We start from the raw sequence: 14,656 nt of genomic DNA on the forward strand, positions 1-14,656 counted from the left end.
TCACTGCTATATTCCTAGGGCCTAGAACAGTACCTAGAATATAGCAGGTACCCAATTAATGTTACCTATTTCTATTATCAGATTGGATAACGAGCAAGTGGATTGCTTTTTTTCAGATGTCTGTGTCTGAGTGAAGTCCAAACTTTGGGACTAAGTGTCACAAAACAGATATCAGAATTCCTGTGGTGACAACAGGCTGGAGTGCAGAGTAGCCCAGAAGAATCAATCAGCCTCTCAAAAGAATTACCTCCAAATGTTAGCGATACTAAATGTTGCAAAAAGGCAAGAAACTGTCAGTACTAGTCATAATAGGGATCCATTTAACACATACTTAGAGAAATTTCAGAACCTCCAAGAGAGGCAATACACACCTTATCAGCCATCACAGAGGCAAAAAGGAAACGTCCCCCAAGACCAAATGAGTAGATTTTCACACCAATGGTTTTGAAGCTTTTCCCCAAATCTGAAGTTCTCCATAATTCCAGTGCCCCAAGGTCAGCTTCTTAAACAAGACAAAATATGAATTAAAATTTCACATACAGGTGAATCTCTAGTTCAAAATAACTGTTTTAGAATGTTCTTAATTTTATAGCTAAAGGATTTTTAAAAAATATTTTATTTATTTATTCATAGAGACAGAGAGAGAGAGAGAGAGAGAGAGAGAAAGGCAGAGACACAGGCAGAGGGAGAAGCAGACTCCATGCAGGGAGCCTGATGTAGGATTCGATCCTGGGTGCCCGGGATCATGCCCTGGACTGAAGGCGGCCCTAAACTGCTGAACCATCCAGGCTGCCCAGCTAAAGGATTTTTAATTCTACGCATGTTAGTCAAGTGACCATGGAAATACCACACATTAGACATAGGGAATTCATAATTTGGGTTTTATTTTTATACATGTAAGGTTTTGCACTGGACAGAGAGTTTACTTAATTTTTAAAAAATATTTTATTTAAATTCAATTTGCTAACATAGTATAACACCCAGTGCTCATCCCATCAAGTGCCCTCCTCAGTGCCCATTGCCCAGTTACTCTAACCCCTCACCCTCTCCCCTTCTGTAAGAGTTTACTTAATTCAAATACAGTGTTGCATAAACACATCACAGCCACAGCGTCCTGTTTTTGCTTTCTTCACGACACACTTATCTTACTCTATTTTAAGTAGTATTGTTTGAGTTTTCTGTTTTCTTGCTCATCATCTAACCCCCTACTGGAATTCAGGCCCCAAGAGAGAAGGGCTTCGGTGCCTTCCTCTCTCCATCCTTAGAACAGTGATTCATACTACTGCAGGTGTGAAAAATCAATGAATGAAAAAATGAAATGAATTTGTTGAATGAATAAATGAAAGATTATGCTTTCTGCTTTAAAACGGTGTCACAGATTGGAAAGCCAACAACATCCACTGACACAAACACAACCCCCATCCACTTCTGCGGAAATCACTATGCATTTCAACTTGTTATTGTCTGTAGCCTAATATTTACTTTATTAAATACGCTGGTAAAATTAAGTACATTGTCTCTATGTATAGCTTGCATTTTTATTTGATCTAGGTTCAGTACTTCCAAATTTAAAAAATCCTTGACAGTTATCTTAGCTATTAAAATTACTAGAGAATGGAAGGATCTTTGATGTTTCTATCTCTTATAACCCAGAACATTCTACTATGAATGGACAACAGAACACTCTTATTTGGAACTAAAATATTACTTACTGCAGGAGCCATTCGCATAGGTGGTAAAGAAGATGGTGTTTTCTGAACCCCTACAGACAGACAAAGAGAGAAAAGACAGGGTTCAAGACAGCTGAACATCAACTGCAGTCACAAAGCTCCAAGCAATGCTGCTAATGATAAGCTCCATCCACAGGGGCCAGCCGGAACAGCCTTCTGGGATGGGATGCTGTACGCCAGACTCTCCCAGCCTCACTGGTCAAGCCCCCCCCCACCGCCCCCAGCCTGGCCCCAGGATTTCCTCCAGCTCACTACTTCTTCACGTGAACTCTTCCAGCTGGGCAGACTGGTCTGTTTACTCTCTGCAAGTCTGCCTCTTGCATTTGCTGTTCCTGTTTCCGGCTTAAATGCTTTTTTTTCTCTCATGTAACCAAATCTTACCCTCACAATCTTTAGGGTCTAGCTTAAAATCTAGCTCTTTCATGAAACTTTTCCTGGCACTCCAATTGGAAAGCTTCTTTGCTACACACTTCTAGAGCAGTGATTCTCAACTGGGGGTGATTTTACTCCCCAGGGGACATTTCTGGTTGTCACAGCTGGGGGATGGGGAGTTGTTGCTAGTATATAGTGGGAAGAGGCCAGAAATGCTGCTAAACATCCTACAATGCAGAGGGCAACACCCCCACAACAATGAATTGTCCAGTCCAAAATGTCATTAGTGCCAAGGTTGAGAAACCTTGTTCCAGAGCACTGTGCCATTCTGTACCGGCCGCTCAGCACTCCTCCGTCTCCTATTTAATTATTTTAATCCAACAGCTTACTTCTTTTCCTTCTACATTATTAGGTTCTTCAGGACAGGTATGAAGTTTTAGGATTTGTTTCCCCTCAGAACCTAGTTCAATGCTTTGCATGTGCTAAATAAATTAGTTCTTTCATCTTGAATAGATAGCTAGGTCAGATGTTGAATAATTTAAATTCTAACTTGGAAAGGGAGTTTTCAGGAAAGCAGGTTCAGACTCTGATAGTACTTATGGATTAGCACCAGCACAAGGTGCAGGTCTGAGCATGTTCTTTCAGCACTTCAGGCTGTCAATTCCAGAAATCAAAGATCTACAAGTTATCTTACATTTAGATGCTAATCAAAGAAATGGATCATAAAAGTAAAAAATTAATATTGGATACAAGGGATCCCTGGGTGGCGCAGCGGTTTGGCGCCTGCCTTTGGCCCGGGGCACGATCCTGGAGACCCGGGATCGAATCCCACGTCGGGCTCCCGGTGCATGGAGCCTGCTTCTCCCTCTGCCTGTGTCTCTGCCTCTCTGTCTCTCTCTGTGTGACTATCATGAATAAATAAATAAAATCTTTAAAAAAAAAATATTGGATACAAAATAAAATACCATTAGTTTTTTTTAAAGATTTAAAAAATTTTTTAAGTAATCTCTACACTCAACGTGGGACTGGAACCCACAACCCTGAGATCAAGCGTTGCAGCTCTACTGACTGAACCAGCCAGGCGCCTCTAAATGTTTAGATAGATAGATAGATAGATAGATAGACAGACAGACAGATAGATAGATAGATAGATTTATTCATTCATTTATTCATTCATTCATTCATTCATTCATTCATGAGAGACACAGAGAGAGAGGCAGAGGGAGAAGCAGGCTCCATGCAGGAAGCCCGACGCAGGACTCGATCCCAGGTCTTCTCCATGATCACGCCCTGGGCTGAAGGTGGTGCTAAACCGCTGAGCCACCTGGGCTGCCCTAAATGTTTAGTTTTTTTTTTTTTTTACCTTTTTATTTTATTTTATTTTTCTTTATTTATTTATGATAGTCACAGAGAGAGAGAGAGAGAGGCAGAGACACAGGCAGAGGGAGAAGCAGGCTCCATGCACCGGGAGCCCGACGTGGGATTCGATCCCGGGTCTCCAGGATCACGCCCTGGGCCAAAGGCAGGCGCCAAACCACTGCGCCACCCAGGGATCCCTAAATGTTTAGTTTTAAAGATGAGTTTTCTGTTGGTTTCTTTTGGCTTTATTGTGGTATAATTGAAATATAACATTTAAAGTGCACACTGTGGAGTGTGATATATATCAAGGTTAGTTTTAATGACCAAAATTTATTTTAGGCTTACTTGAACACACCCTATATACTTTAGATCCATCGAGAGTGAAGTAATTTGTTAACTTAGTAATCTTAAAATTCCTTCCTTCCTGATAAGACCATATAAGGCACAAACCACATTCCTTAAAATACACAGAATGAATGCAGATGTAGCATGTGTATCCTAGCAGGGCAGCACAGACCTCATTTTACCAAGAGTTTCTGGGGAAAGGCTACTCTAAGCAGTATTTTTTTAGTATTTTAATTTCAGGAGATATATTTGGCAATGTCTGTATTACACATCTCCCTGACTCCCTAAGTAGAGGCCATTAGAGGCCATTAAATATTAAATTCTTCCTTGGGACTATGGGTCACATTCATGAGCATCAACCATATGGAACCACAACACAGTGTTCCCATTAGAAGTTACTGAGGTCCGTGTGCTCTCCTGGTCTAGCATTAAATCATCACATCCCATCAGAGTCTGTTTCTGCTTGTACAGTTACACCTCCACGAGGCTCCCAGGCAGAGGTTTCTCATGCTGGCATGGGCTTGTTGTTAGCACTCACATACCCAACCTCTGGCACCAATATGCTATCAACAGGAAAACTAGACTAACAAATGTGCTAAAATTAGTCAAAGAGAAAGAAGAAAGAGGCTCTAAACAAGAGTGTGAGCCTAATCAGAATTTTGGCTATGAAAGTTTTTAATTCAATTATTGCTCAACCAACTCCTAAACTCTCCCAATAAATCTTTCTTCATAAAAGGTAACAATGAAAGCCCAGATATGTTAAGCCACTGACTGTCCAGTTTAGAACAAAGGTGACCTGACTCCCAAGTAAGAGTCCCTCCACTGCACAGGTGGTGGTGGTGGGGTGTTCCACTGAGAGAAGTGAAGGATTTTTGGTGCACAGACAGCGTGACTCTGCTGGTCTGGAAGCTGTCTGGGCTTTCTTCCTGATTCCCTGCTGCATTCCACACAACTGAAATGGATCTTCAGATGAAGGAATATAAATCTGGGTACAGGGAAATACGTAAGTCCCCAAATCAAAGCTGTATTTTATGCTACTCCAACTGATGTCACCATTTATGGAGAATAAACCTTTGCAGGCAGCAGCTACTCCGTCACGTGCCTAGTTTTATGCTTTATATTCTAACATTTAGTGAGATTAAGTATTCTTTCCCAGCAAAATTAGAAGCTCCTCCAGGTCAAGATCTGTGTCATACCCCTCCCCTTATATCCCTTATGGCACCCTGAGGAGTACTTGGCAGAGAATAAGTGCTCAATATTTATTCATGTGACTTTTGGCAGCACTGTCAGGAAAGGTTTAGGGCTCTGCACATACAGAGTCTTCTGTTACTCACCATTTGGCCAAACATACTGCTTTGTGGATTTCTTCCCATTTTCCCCCAAAATCCTTGGACACCCACAGGCCATTCTGAAATATTATAAAGGATTTATCAGAATTCTAGCTTTGTCCTGTGCAGCTGCTTATACGACCTTTAATAATTCATATCTAATCATTCAGGGCAGTGAAACACACGCTGAAGTTCCCTCCAAGCTGCCTGCACCCTCCCCCCATCACTGATGGGGACCCCTTCAGGGTTTTCGAAGTTCAGAAGAACAAACACTTACAAAGTGCCTACTATTAGCCAGGCACTGTCTTAGATGTTGCACTGAGGATACAAAGACAAAATATACCCAGGATCTCAAGGAGCTCTGGGTTTAACAAGGGGCGGGGAGAAGTAGTTTGATATGATGTAGTAAGTTATGTAGTAAGTTATGAAAACATGGTTGCTGGGGTGGGAATAAGAAGCGGGTGACATTGCATTGGATGGTTTGTGAAGACAGCGGAACTAGTATTAAATAATGAGGAGTGTAACCAAAAGAAGGCAAATAGGGGAGATGAAATATTATTGCATGAATACACAGTAGTACTAGCCAAGGTGAGAGGTGAGAACACATGACAGCATGGGCAAGGAGCTAAAAGCTTTTAGACACCAATGCAGCACAAATTCCAAGGTGAGCAAAGAAGGGCCCGCTCTGTGAACTGGCCCTCAGTTTTACTTTTTTTTTTTTTTGAGAGAGAGAGAGAGAGCATGCACATGTGCAATGGGGGGTAAGGAGGAGAAGAGCAGAGGGAGAGAGAGAATCTTAAGCAGGCTCCATGACTAGCATCAAGCCTGACACAGGGCTCGATCTCAAGAGCCCGAGAGCTCATGACCTGAGTCAAAAATCAAGAGTTGGATTGACTGAGCAACCCAGGTGCCCCTTGGTTTTACTTTTTTAAAGGCAGAATACTTGGATGGCAATGGGAAAAATGGATTTCAGACCAGAGGCAGGAAAAGTAGTGAAAAAGTGGTTCTATATTAGTTCATTAGGAGTTAGTGAGGTCTGGGTGGCTCAGTCAGTTAAGCGTCTGCCTTCAGCTCAGATCATGATCTCAGGGTCCTGGGATGGACCCATGTTGGGCTCCCTGCTCAGCAGGGAGGCTGCTTCTCCCTCTCCTTCTGCCCCCCCCCCCCCCGCTCATGCTCGCTCTCTGCCTCTCTCACATAAAGAAATAAAATGTAAAAAAAAAAAGTTAGTGAGGCCCTAAACCACAGCTATGAGGAATAGGCTCAGAAAGAATCTAGGAACTAGATTCCGTAGAACTGGGAGCTCCCCGCTGTAGGGCAGAGTGTATGAGTGTGTATGTGTGTGTATGTGTACACGCGCACGCACGCGCACAACAGGGGAGCAGCAAGACAAATCTGGAGCCCTAGAAGGAAGTCAGAAACATAGATCTTATATATAACCACGGCAGTTCAAATGGTCAGAGTGGAAGAGGTTGACAGGAGTTTACGATAGAGACCAGGAAGGAAAGGTTAGAAGGTAAGAAAGAACCAAAGGAATGAGGTCACAGAGGCCAAGCAAGCCCAGTTCCCAAAAGAAGAGACTGGTCAACATTTTCCAATGTAGCAGAGACTTAGGTAAAGACAGACAATGTCAGTTACATTGGCAACACAAGCCTCCTGGGCCCAGACCCCACGGGGGCGGGAGAGAAGTGTCCCCGAACAACTGCGATTAAACGGGACTGATCTAGGCAGTGCTTCCCCCACTCTCACCCACCATTCTTCCTCTGTAATTCCTTTCTCCTCTGGTAATACTCACCTCCCCACATTCCTGATTTACCCAATTCTACTTGGAAATAGGAAAGGGTCTGGTATCATCTATCTGCACTTTAGTACCTATTGGTCTGTCTTCTGGACTGTTTTTTTTTTTTTTTTTTTTAAAGAATTGGAGAGTGAGTAAGCATAAGTGCAGGGCGGAGGGAGGAGCAGAGGGAGGAAGGGAGGGGGGAAAGTGGGGGGGGGAGAGAGAGAGACAGAGATTGGATCTTAAGCAGATTCCATGCACAGCACAGAGCCTGATGAGGGGCTTGATCTCACGACCCTGAGATCACGACCTGAGCCGAAACCAAGAGCGGGACACTTAACCAACTGAACCACCCAGGTGCCCCAACCTGATTATTTTTACTTCCAACTTGCCTTTAACTGGAAGAAACTTGAGGTATAAAAGCCAACTGTGGCTGACTACCTCTTTTTTTTTTTTTTTTAAAGATTTTATTTATTTATTCATGAGAGAGAGAAAGAGAGAAAGGGGCAGAGACACAGGCAGAGGGAGAAGCAGGCTCCATGCAGGGAGCCCGATGTGGGACTCGATCCCAGGTCTCCAGGATCACGCCCTGGGCCAAAGGCGGCGCTAAACTGCTGGGCCACCTGGGCTGCCCAGGCTACTTCTTCTTGAGGAGAACATGTTTCAATGATCTTAACATACAGGTAAGGGCGATGGGGTGGTCAAAGGGGGGTTGGTGATTCTATCCATTCCTCAGAGGATGTCTCTGTACCCTTGAAGGGCCTGTAGCTCAAGCTGCTGGCGGTCAGCTTCCTGGAATTGTTGCTTCAAGATCTGAAGCCTACCCGGCAGGCTAGTTTCCTTCCTCTAGCCTCCTCTGGCTAAACTTAACTGTGACCTTCCTTGAGTCTTCAGCCTTCCCTCTGCTCAAATATCTGCACACAGAAGGCCCAGACCCAGACCACTCTTCCAGCGCACTTCACACTTCCTGGGTCACCCCATTGCTCAGCCCGACTTGTCCAAATCGATGGTCAAGTTTCTGTCCCCTCAATGGTCACCACAGCAGTGGCTCTCCAATTGCTGTGTGCAGACTCCACTGGGAAGGTTGTTAAAAACACTAACCACCCCAAAACCGAAAGTCAGTGATGGACCATGTCTAGATTGGGGCCTATGAACTGCAAATGAAACCAGTTTCCCAGGGGTTTCTCTGATGTTGCTGGTCAGGAGACCATGCCCTAAGAAATAAGGTGAGAGAGAGCCATGTAAGCGTAAAGTATAATTATGATTATCATAGTTTAGCAACTCAGCGACTTTGGGTCCTTAAAATCCATGGTAAAGGACACTAGTCCCCCAGGAAAGGAAAAGTGAAACGTGCTCCCCAGAGAACTTTCAGAGGAGAGGTGTGAGGGCTGGGGGGCGGGGGACAACACAGATTTCTGGGGACAGTATAGGAATATGGTAGGGGATGCAGAGATTTAAAACTCTGGATATTTAATATAGGAGTATCAAAGACAGAAATCAATATGCTTTATATACTGGGAACTAACAAGAACAATTACAAAGATGTGGTTTGGCTGTAGGGAAGGAAAACCACCGTCAAGAGTCCGACAATCTTGAAGCACAAGAATGATTACACTCAACTGTTTTCTAGTTTATTACTCCGATAGCACACCATATCCACTTACTTAAAAAAAATATGTAACGACAGTTAGATATCATACTTGTCTAGAAGAGGTAGCACATGAAAATTGTGCCCTTTATAAACAGGAAAAAAATGCAAAAAAATACAAAATTCATGCTTTACGAAGTCACTAGAAAGCAGCCCAATATAAAGACATTTCATAAAGGGTTCTTTTAAAACAGTGTATTTGAGCCTATAAAAATGAGAAAAAGCAAGACAAGTTCCTCAACTATACTTACTTCAGTGCTGAGAGCTAAAAGATAATCAGAATTCTGAGGACTATACATCATCTGAGTCAGAGGATGGAAAGGGAGATTGGACTGAACAAAGTTCTTTGCAAAATCTGATGATCTGAAGATTCTTCCTCCATGACTTCCTCCAGATACCTCTGCTGTTAAAATCACCTGATTAGGAAGAAAAAAGTTCAGATTCAGAGTATAATACTATAAAAGCACAGGAAGTTCTTATACCATTTTCACAAGATATGTGTTTAAGAAAATTTCCAAAAGAAGAGTCATAAAAACAGATTAGTTGGTGTACTGTACTATTCAAGGATTAGTCTTATAACAAATATTATCCTAGATTGAAATAGTGGGTCATAACCACGAATATAGCCTGCTCAGTTTGCGATGAGCTAGCTGCCCAAAGACTAAAATGCTGTCTTGCGGATTATGAGCTGTGATGCCAAACAACTGCTACATAATTACAAAGAGTTTAGCTGGCTCTTGGCCAGGGACCAAAAAAAAGAACCTGTGTGCTGAATTCCATTCTTTTGTGAACAACACTAAATTATGTTTAATTTTAAAGCATACTAATAGCAAACTAAATCCATCACTGTATATAACTGGATCACTCCAACATTGTCATGACAGCCCTGCATGTGGTATCAAGTGCAGCTTCATATGCGTATGAATGAGTCTCACCTTTCCAGAATTCTCAGGACCAATAGCCATGCCAAACTCAGTCCGAATGAAGGTGTTATTGATGAGATTTGTAATATCCTTAAAGTTCTTTCCATAGTCTTCACTGAGAGGAAGAAAAGCAAGACACATTTAGTACGCAGTGGTCAAGGACGCTCCTGGGCTCCTGCCTGGCTTCCGTTACCCCTTCCCACTGGCTTTGCTGAGGCACTTGCTCTCCTCTGAACAGCTACCTGCCTCAGAGGAGTTGATTCATCTCTAGCTCCAGTGGTGGGCAGATTAGTCTGAAGGAAATTCCACCCCCTTCCCAGTGATGGGGTCAGAAATGGGGAGTGGCCCAGGTTGAGCCAATAAGGGGAATTCTGGGGTCTTTGAGGAAACACAAACACCTAACAAAATGATCTTCCTTTAGACCAGTGGTTCTCAATCAGTGCATTTTTGTGTGCCATCCCCCAACCCGACCACAAACGTTTGGCAATGTCTGGAGACATTCATGATTATCACAACGCAGGGGTAAGATGCTGCTGGCATCAAATGGGTAAAGGCCAGGGATGCAGCTAAATATCCTACAATGCACAGGATGATTTCACAATAAGAAAAAAATTCTCTGAGGCTGCCTGGCTGGCTCAGCGGTTGAGCATCTGCCTTTGGGTCAGGGTGTGATCCCGGTCGGGGGGGATCGAGTCCCACACTGGACTCCCTGCAGGGAGCCTACTTCTCCCTCTGCCTGTGTCTCAAATGAATAAATAAAACCTTTAAAAAAGAAAAAAAATTAAAAAATTATCTGGCCCCAAATGTCAGTAATATAAAGGTCGAGAAACCTCAACACTATAATATGTGAATACAAAGCAAAAAATTACTACAGGCATTTTGACACAAGAGCACAACTTGAAAAATAAGCCAACATAAGTGGAGAGAACTGTTGAGGGAATTCTGGAATTCCGGAGAAGCAGAGCCTTTGACACTGGATTAAATCAACGCTGAAGCCCATCCTTCTTCTGTATTTAGTTATGAGCCATTAATTCTCTTATTATTTAAGCTGGTCTGGGTTGGGAGGTCTGCTAAATATAGCCCAAGGCCTCCTAACTAATCTATTCACGCACAGTACTCATGATAAAGCTGTAAGCTAAGGAGCAGGAGTCCCAAAATACCCCCACTCCCAGAGGTTGCTGTACCAGGCACTGGTCTCGAGTGCTCGCCGTGCACACAACACAGCTAAGGAAAACAAACAAATTAATCTCATCTCTTCGGTAGTCCAAGCTTTTCCCAAAAAGTTCATTCCAACAATATTTTTGAGAGAATTTCGTGTTTAGATTTTGAAAACTAAAAGCAAAAGTCAGTAGCTATCTGCCTCTGACGGGTTTAATACTGTGTGCAGTCTGCTAAAACACGACATAGAATGCAAACCCTCAGTATTCATTAAATCTAAATGTTCAGAGTTACCTGGGTGGTTGAATGTCTGCCTTCAGGTCGTGACCCCGGGGTCCTGGGATCAAGTCCTGCATCAGGCTCCCTGTGGGGAGCCTCCTTCTCCAGATGCCTATGTCTCTGCCTCTCTCTGTGTCTCATGAATACATAAGTAAAATCTTAAAAATAAATCTAAATGTTCATCAGTGTAGACCACTGTATAGTGCAAGTTAGTTCCAAGTGATAAATGTAATGTTCAGGGGTCTTCACTGATAGAATATATATATGACCTAACCAATTTTGGTAGTGGCCTCAACAAATAAAGAATCACAGAAATGCAGAACACGAGAGATGCAAGGGACTAAGGAGAACATCTTGTCCAACTCCCTCATCTCACAGATGAGGGTTCAAGAGGAGGCAATTATTTGTCAAAAGCCAACCAGTTAATTCAGGGCAAGATTGAAACTACAATGCAAGTCTCTTAACTCTCAGTCCTATACTAGAGGCAGCTTTTAATTATTTGTGAGGAGTTTCTCTCTCTCTCTCTTTTTTAAGATTTTATTTATTTATTTATTTATTTATTTATTTATTTATTTATGAGAGACACAGAAAGAGAGGCAGAGACATAGGCAGAGGGAGAAGCAGGCTCCCTGCAGGGAGCCTGACGTGGGACTCGATTCCTGGTCTCCAGGATCACCCCCTGGGCTGCAGGCAGATGCTTAACCGCTGAGCCACCCAGGTGTCCTTCTCTCTCTCTTTTTAAAAGGTTTTATGTATTTATTCATGAAAGACACAGGGAGAGAGAGAGGCAGAGACCCAGGCAGAGGGAGAAGCAGGCTCCATGCAGGGAGCCCGATGTGGGACTCGATCCCAGGTCTCCAGGATCCCGCCCTGGGCTGAAGGCAGGCACTCAACTGCTGAGCCACCCGGGTGTCCCTAGTTTTTCTCTTACAACGTGTAGACCTCCACAGTCTTGTCCGGGCTGGTGGGCTGGCAGTAAAGATGGGCTGAGAGGAAGCTGGAGACAGAGAGGAAGGCAGAGTCTCTGAGCATTTGCCTGGGTCCTCGACAGTATGTAGAGTAAAATACACATAACTTTAAGCTGTCTTACTCTACCTAAACAAAATAGGGATGAGACACTACCCAACTGATTCTTTACTACCCTTTCCTTGGCTTTGGAGTACAAGAAGTGTTCTTATCCTCTGGATAACAGGTCAAAGGGATATGCATAAACAATCCCTGGCTCTATGATGTACATATCATCAGCGCTCAGACAACCAACCATCTAATAGGGTTACCGTAGTGGTTTGCTTATCACCAGCTTACAAATCTCCCCTCCTTCATGACATCCCCAGGGAGCCTCCACAGACCTGTTGGCAAGCCTGCTTGCTTTTTAAGAACTTGGCACAACAAACACATCCCTGCCCTTCAGAAAAAGAGCGCAACACTGAGGGAAAAAAAATCATCTGCAACAACACTACTTTAGCCACTTACAAAAAAAAAAAACTGGAACACAATGGACTAGTAGTGACCTGCTAGGATTTATGTAGGGTTCTGTTAAGGCCACATAAGTCCAAGGAATATATTTTAATAGAACACCTGATTTTTAAAATTTTTATTTTAAGATTTTATTTATTCATGAGAGACAGAGACAGACAGAGAGAGAGGCAGAGACACAGGCAGAGAGAGAAGCAGGCTCCATGCAGGGAGCCTGATGTGGGACTCGATCCTAGGTCTCCAGGATCAGGCCCTGGACTTAAGGCGGCACTAAACCGCTGAGCCACCTGGGCTGCCCTTAACACCTGATTTTAAAGTAGCTTTATTTAGGGCACCTGGGTGGCTCAGCTGGTTAAGCATCCAACTCTTGGTTTCAGCTCAGGTCATGATCTCAGAGCCCTGGGATGCAGCCCTGCATCACACTCTACACTCAATGTGGAGACTGTGTGACATTCTTTCTCCCTTCCTGTCCCTGTCTCTTTGCCCCTCCCACTGCTTGCTTGCTCTAAAATACATAGATTTTAAAAATCTTTAAAAAAATAAAGTGGGTTTATTTTCTATCAGCACAAAATACACATCACTCTCCCTCTGCCCCTCAACCCTCCCTGCTCACTATCTCTTAAAAACAAAACAAAACAAAACCCCAACAAGTATAGATATCCTTGTTTGGTTGGCTTTCAGGCCTAACCATTTCTGTTTATTTAGTTCATTTTTACCATGATTAAGTTGCTAGAAATTGCAACACACAAGCAACAAGGATGACAACAAACAAAAAACCCAAACTACTGTTTTGTAGTTTTCACTAATCAGCAAAGCTTATACAGTAGATCCTTATTGTTTCTAGATTCCATATTTGCAAATTTGACTACTCACTCAAATGTATTTGTAACCCTAAAATCAATACTTATGGCACTTTTGCAATCATTTGCAAGCACGCATAGACTGAAGAACATTGGGAGTAACCCAGCACGCACTTTTCCAGCTGAGGTCCAAAAAGGGGACCCTCTGCTTTCTTGTTTCAGCTCTTATACTGCCATTAAGTATCTTCTTCACAGTCTATTTAGTGCCATGCATTTTGCATTTTTTGTTGGTGATTCTGCTATTTAGAATAGCATCCAAGCACAGCGTTAAAGGGCTAGTGTTCCTGAGCACAAGAAGGCTTTGATGTGCCTTATGGAGAAAATACGTGAGTTAGTGTCTTCCGGGTATCAGCTCAATGTTAATGAATCAACAATATACATTATATAAGGTGTCTTTCAACAGAAAGGTGCATAAAACCAGATTATGTACCGATCAATTAACAAAAATGAATGTTGTGACCAGAGGTCTGCAGGAGCCTAAATCTTTCTTTCCCGTAGGAGCAATGGTTTGAGTATTCGCCAATTCAGTATTCATGGAGACTTTGTAAAATAATGAAAATCAACTGTACTGAAATTTCTAGTTAAAAGACCAACAGGGAGAATGTAGCTTATTAAAATGTGGCAACATAACAGCAGACCCAACATCATGGACTGGTCAGTAAAATGGGTAGAATTTGAATTCACATTAAGCTGAACTCCCAATACCTCAGTCTCTAGCTCTTTTTTTATTTTACCCCCAGCTGTCTAAGGCTACCTTATGTCTTTTTATTTTAATATTTTATTCTGTTTTATCTTACCGAAAAACGCATGCATGTTTTCTGTAGATGTTTTGAAAATGCAAGTAATAAAATAAAGGGCTAAGACATTGTGAATAAAATCCTGAAACTTTTAATGAGAAGGAACATGAGTATGTATCCGGTATCTCTATTTTGCTTTGGTTAACAAGGCAAGTCTACTAGGCATTTTCATGGGAATATTTCCTAAATGAGGAAAATCACCTAGTTTCATGATTTTTATATGCCCTAAGTTTATAAAAGTGAAGCTGTAGTAAAAATGCCATCATCATACATCTTAATAAACTTTTTAAGAAAAAAAAACAGTAAAATATATTTTGTAATGTAATTTGTGCTCACCTTGTAACTAAAATATGCAATCATTATTAATAATCTACTGCAGTGAAAACTGAACTAAGCATAACATTAAAAAGGCTGTCATACAAGATGTCTCCGATAAGCCAGTTCACTATGTTTTGCTTTATTTTTTTTTTAAAGATTTATTTATTTATTTATTCAGAGAGAGCGAAAGAGAGGCAGAGACACAGGCAGAGAGAGAAGCAGGCTGTACGCAGGGAGCCTGACGTTGGGACTCGATCCCGGGTCTCCAGGATCACACCCCGGG

General features: G+C 42.5%; 1 protein-coding gene across 5 annotated transcripts in view; it reads right to left on the bottom strand.

The window, feature by feature from the left end:
• SORT1 (sortilin 1) overlaps positions 1–14,656 on the bottom strand; it is a 66,810-nt gene that overhangs the window by 24,014 nt on the left and 28,140 nt on the right. For 2 of the 5 annotated variants that reach the window (XM_072834862.1, XM_072834866.1), the window contains exons 4-9: positions 11,854–11,919; positions 9,498–9,600; positions 8,814–8,978; positions 5,141–5,214; positions 1,713–1,762; positions 372–502 (exon numbers count right to left, since the gene is read on the bottom strand). In XM_072834862.1, the coding sequence (XP_072690963.1) occupies positions 372–502; positions 1,713–1,762; positions 5,141–5,214; positions 8,814–8,978; positions 9,498–9,600; positions 11,854–11,919 (589 nt within the window). The remainder of the gene's footprint in view (positions 1–371; positions 503–1,712; positions 1,763–5,140; positions 5,215–8,813; positions 8,979–9,497; positions 9,601–11,853; positions 11,920–14,656) is intronic. The other 3 variants (XM_072834863.1, XM_072834865.1, XM_072834864.1) reach the window with 3 other exon arrangements.

This window comes from Canis lupus, chromosome 8, assembly GCF_048164855.1.
Source record: "Canis lupus baileyi chromosome 8, mCanLup2.hap1, whole genome shotgun sequence".
NCBI lineage: Eukaryota > Metazoa > Chordata > Mammalia > Carnivora > Canidae > Canis > Canis lupus.